Raw genomic sequence first — 5422 nt, forward strand, 5'->3', positions numbered from 1 at the left:
TTTTTTTTAAGAATTTAAAACCGTATTGTCAGTTAAGACTAAAGGCCCAGACTGCTGTGGAAAGCCTCTGTTGGCTCCATCTTACCTACATCTCATTTTCTCTTTAACAATTTCTTCACTTAAACTGACTCCTCCCCAAAACTAGCTCCCCTCACTCTATATCTTCCTCCTATTTGCACATCACCTCTTATCAATTTACCCACACATATACCAGGTGTATTACCAAATTCATTTATCGAATTATAATCTACATCCTTTTCATCCCATTACCCACCAACTCCCTGCTCCAGTCAATGGAATACTCAGTTCCACCTTTTCATTAAACCAAATCTTGACCTCTTCCTAAAGGCGAAGAATAAGACCCTTTCTTTATGAAGACTCTCATAACTAACGCTAGTCTTTCCAGAATCCCTATGGCCTTCATTCTGGCTACAAAATCTAGTACTTGATTTTTGCTCCAATTATAAATGTACAGGTTTTACATAGTCCAGTTCTCTGCCATTGCAATTTGAGATTTAAAACTTAGTGGTTGGCTGATTAACCAAATAACTCAATAAGTGAGAATAAAACATTTCTCTCCAAACTTCTTGTCCAAATCTCTTGGTAAGGATAGGGTACAGTGCAATTGGGAACAAGAATACCCAGATATAATTCAGATGGTCCCCCACCTGCAAAAGTTCAAGCGCTGACGTCCGAGCCTTCTTCTCCAACTCAGAAATCAGGTTCCCAAGCCGGGTGACTTCCTCGGCACCCTTGGAAACATGGCTGTTCCTTTCTTCAGTAAGATCTTGCTCTAACCCCTCCAGCCACGCCAGCAGGTACTGTTCCCGTTCTCTCAAGCACTTATGGCTCTGTTCAAACACTGACCCAATGTCTTGTCTGTAGCTCTGGAATTTTGTCTATAGGAAATGCAGAGCGAGAAAGATGATTTCATCTGAGAAACTAGGAAACATCAAAACGTGTGAGATCTTCTGAGGATAAATTCAGAACACAGATGCCTTCCATCACCCTCCACTCCCTTCTTCCTTGACTCCTTGACGTATGCATGTACACAGAATATTCACGAAGGACTTCACTTACCAGGAGTGCCCGAATCTTATATTCTCTTGCAGACTGGAAATTCTGAATCCGGTCCCTGTCTCCCTTCAGCACCTTCAGGTGGTTTAGAACTTTACTCTGGAAAAAAGCATGGATAACCTCAAGATCAGGATACAAACAGTCTCAATAGAAAAATGTGACCTTAGCGTGTAATCAAAAAGCCTTGGCCCTTGTCAAGTGCAGTGGAGATGATTCTGACTCGTGTTAGTGTAGGTAAGTGCCTTCTTGGTTAGCTCCCACTCACAGTGACACTATGGACAAGAGGACCCAACCCCCCTGGTCCTTCCCCATCCTCACAATTATTCTTAAAGTGGAGCCCACTGTTGCAGTCACTGTTTCAATCCATCTCATGGAGGCCCTTCCTTTTTTTTTTTTTTTGCCGCCCCACCACTTCATCAAGCATGATGTCCTTCTCCAGGGATTGGTATCTCCTGACAGAATGTCCGGAGTTTATGAGACAATGTCTCTTCATCCTTCTCTCCAAGGAGCATTCTGGCTATACTTCTTCCAAGACAGAAAAAAAATCTGTTTGTTCTTTTGGCAGTCCTGGTACGTTCAATATTCTTCTCCAACACCATAGTTCACACGCATCGATTTTTCTTTGGCCTTCTTTATTCGATGTCCAACTTTCACATGCATGTGCAACAAATGAAAAAACCATGGCTTAGGTCAGGTGTCCCCCAGTCTTCAATGTAACATCCTTACTTTTCAACACTTTAAAAAGACACGTACAGGAAGTGGAAGTACTGTGTCGGCCAGCTGTCAACTTCCTGTTGCTAAACGGGGGTTGGGGGGCTGCCTACTGTGTGTGCAATTGTGTGGGGTGACCTGGGGCAGCCCGGAGTGGCGGAGCCTCTGCTTGTGGGGACGGGAGTCACGAGGTGGCCACCATGGTGATGTCAGAAAGCCAGCTCAAGAAATGGTGTCCAAATAAGCTGTATGTGAAACTGTCAGTGTTATTACTCTATACAAAGATCTCAAATTCGAAACGATGTACAAATGCGCTTTACACAATTGATGTGTGTATGGATTGGGATAACAGTTGTATGAGCCCCTAATAAAATGTTAAAAAACAAAAAACAAAGATCTCAAATTCATATGTATTTAATGATGGCAGTTCGAGGGAGTTAATGAACCTCACTGGAACAATTCCTGTGCCTTATAGAGGTAATAAATACAACATTCCAATGTGGCTATGGCTACTGGACACACATCCACATAATCCTCCTATCTGTTTTGTTAAGCTTACTAGTGACTATTAAAATAGTCAATGACTATTAAAACAGGAAAGCATGTTGATGTAAAATGGGAAAAATATATCTTCCTTATCTACATGAATGGAAACATCCACAGTTAGGCTTATTGGGACTCATGCAGGTCACGATTGTGGTGTTTGGAGAGGAGCCTCCAGTCTTCTCTCGTCCTATTGTCTCAACATCCTATCCACTGTAGCAGGCGACAGGGCCACCAAATACTTCCTACATGCCAGGCATGCCAAGTGGAGTCTCTGCAGACCTGTCTGGATACCCTCCCAATCTCAGTGGTTACCCAGGTTGCCCTTACCCACCTGGTGGTCAGTATGCTGCCACACAAGTTCCCAGTACCCCTTCTCAGCCTCCTGTGACCACTGTTGGTCCCAGTAGGGGTGGCACAATCAGTGAGGACACCATGCGAGCATCCCGAGCCTGTGGTCAATGACAAGCTGAGATGTTGAATGGAGGAGGAAATGGACCGGGCCCTGGCAGAGCTCAACGCCTTGAAGCAAACAGAGGCAGACCTGAAAAAAGGCCAGGAGAAACTAGACGAAATGGTTAAGCATTTAGACCAAAAAGCAGCTGAAGTTGATAAAAACATAGAACTTTTGAAAAAGAAGGATGAAGAACTCAGCTCTGCCCTGGAAGAAATGGAAAATCAGGCTGAAAACAAGGATACTGATGAAGTTATCATCCCACAGCCTCACTCTACAAACAGATCTTGAATTTGTACGCAGACGAAAACGCGATTGAAGACACCATTTTTTGCATGGGAGAAGCCTTGCGGCAGGGAGTGGTAGACCTGGCTGTCTTCCAGAAGCATGTGCGTCTCTGTCCTGTAAATCGTTGCAGCTGAGGGCACTAATGCAGAAAGCAAGGAAGACTGCCAGGCTCAGTGACCTCTACTGACTTCTCCGGGATCAGTGAGAGATTCTTTTCTTCTTTGCCTTTCTTTTATCAGTGGGTACCCAGACTAAGTTACTGCAGGACATTATTCAAGTATAAAATATCTTGAATCAATATTTTGTTTCCTTAAAAAAGACTGGCTTTTATTAATGCACTTTCTAGTCTCTGTAAACTCTTTTTGTGCTGAATGTTGAGACTAAACTAAATAAAACTTATTGCATAAAAAAAAAAGGTCGTGTGCAGCAGGATTTACCTAATACGACACATCTTTTAATTCCTTGACTTCTGCTTCCGTGACCATTGATTACGGATCTAACCAAGGCAAAACCCTTGACAACTTCAGCCTTTTCTCCTTTTATCATGCTACCTATTGGTTCAGTTGTGAGGATTTTGGTTTTCTTTGCATTGAGTTGTTATCCACACTTAAGGCTGCAAAACTTGATCTTCATCAGCAAGTGCTTCAAATCCTCCTCACTTTCAGCAAGCAAGGTTGTGTCATCTGCACATCACAAATTGTTAATAAGCCTTCTTCCAATCCTGATGCCACATTCCTCTTTATACAATTCAGGTTCTCTGATTATCTGGTCAGCATCCAGGTCAAATAAGTATGGTGAGCGACTACAACCGTCACCTTTCCTGATTTTAAACCAGGTAGTAGTCCCCTCTTCTATTGCCACACACAGTCTCTTGATCCATGTACACATTCTGACTGAACACAATGAAGTGTTTTCAAATTCCCATTCTTCTCAAGGCTATCAATAATTTGTTATGACCCATATAGTCAAATGTCTTGGCATAGTTAATAAAACACAAGTAAACATCTTTCTAGTATTCTCTGCTTTCAGCCAAGATCTATCTAACATCAGCAATGATATCCCTTGTTCCACATCATCTTCTGAATCTGCCTGAACCTCTAGCAGCTCCCTGTCAATGTACTGTTGCAACCATTGTTGGATAATCTTCAGCAAAATTTCACTTGCATGTGATATTACTGATATTCTTTTACAGTTTGCATATTCTGTTGGGTCTCCTTTCTACGGAATGGATACAAATACAGATATCTTCCAGATAGTTAGTTGGTCATGTACCTTCTTTCCAAGTTTCCTGGTATAAACAAGTGAATGTTTCCAGTGCTTCATCGGTTTGCTGAAACATTTCAATTGGTATTCCATCAGATCTGGGGCCGTTTTGGGCTAATGTTTTCAGTGCATCTTGGATTTATTCCTTCAACACCATTGTTTCTTGCTCATATGCAACCTCTCGAAATAGCTGGATATTGACTAGTTATTTTTAGTACAGTGACTGTATTATTTCCATCTTCTTCTGATGCTTCCTTCATTGTTCAATATTTTGTCCATAGAATCTTTCACTATTGCAACTAGCAGCTTGGATATTTTTCTTGAGTTCTTTCCGTCTAAGATATGCCAAGTGTGCATTTCCTTTTTCTTTTTCTAAGTTTTGCATATTTCATTATAACAATGTACCACGTTTTCTCGAGCTGCCCTTTGAAAAGGTCTGTTCAGCTCTTTGACTTCATCTTAATGATCTTTTGCTTTCTTCATGTATGATATTCTTGATGTCATCCCATAGCTTATCAGTTCTTCTGTCACTACTGCTTACTGCATAGGGACTCTGTATAACAGAGCTGCCCTGTGTGGTTTTGATCACATAATCTTTGCAGGAGCAGATTGCCAGTTTTCCTCCCATGGAGCTGAAGGGTGGAGTTAGGCATTTACCCACAGCACTGCCAGGGCTGCTTTGGCTCTACATAGGATAGTAATAACCACATGGCAGTTTCCATTCTACATAATGGTAAAGAAATACAGTGAGTGCTATGTTGGTGTGATAAGGTTTTTTTTTTGTCAATGTGGGAAGGTGTGGGTAGATCCAACCTCTCAGTCAGGGCATAGTCTAATGACATCTCCTCGGAGGGGTCGCCTGCCAATAAGAGATAATGTGGAGATCTGGTCTCTCTCTTCCTACCAATAAGAGATGATGTGGAGATCTGGTCTCTCTCTTCCTACCAATAAGAGATGATGTGGAGATCTAATCTCTCTCTTCCTACCAATAAGAGATGATGTGGAGATCTAATCTCTCTCTTCCTACCAATAAGAGATGATGTGGAGATCTGGTCTCTCTCTTCCTACCAATAAGAGATGATGTGG

At 42.0% G+C, this 5422-nt stretch overlaps 1 protein-coding gene and 1 pseudogene across 1 annotated transcript in view; one reads left to right on the forward strand and one right to left on the reverse strand.

Moving 5' to 3' along the window:
• Positions 1-5422, reverse strand: part of LOC101642430 (tripartite motif-containing protein 26-like) — a 31559-nt gene that overhangs the window by 8219 nt on the left and 17918 nt on the right. The window contains exons 3-4 of the mRNA XM_004717302.2: positions 1081-1176; positions 669-899 (exon numbers count right to left, since the gene is read on the reverse strand). Coding sequence (XP_004717359.1) covers positions 669-899; positions 1081-1176 — 327 coding nt within the window. The remainder of the gene's footprint in view (positions 1-668; positions 900-1080; positions 1177-5422) is intronic.
• LOC101638043 lies at positions 1989-3260 on the forward strand (annotated as a pseudogene).

This window comes from Echinops telfairi, unplaced genomic scaffold, assembly GCF_000313985.2.
Source record: "Echinops telfairi isolate 266 unplaced genomic scaffold, ASM31398v2 ScPeMD7_7453;HRSCAF=8491, whole genome shotgun sequence".
Lineage (NCBI taxonomy): Eukaryota > Metazoa > Chordata > Mammalia > Afrosoricida > Tenrecidae > Echinops > Echinops telfairi.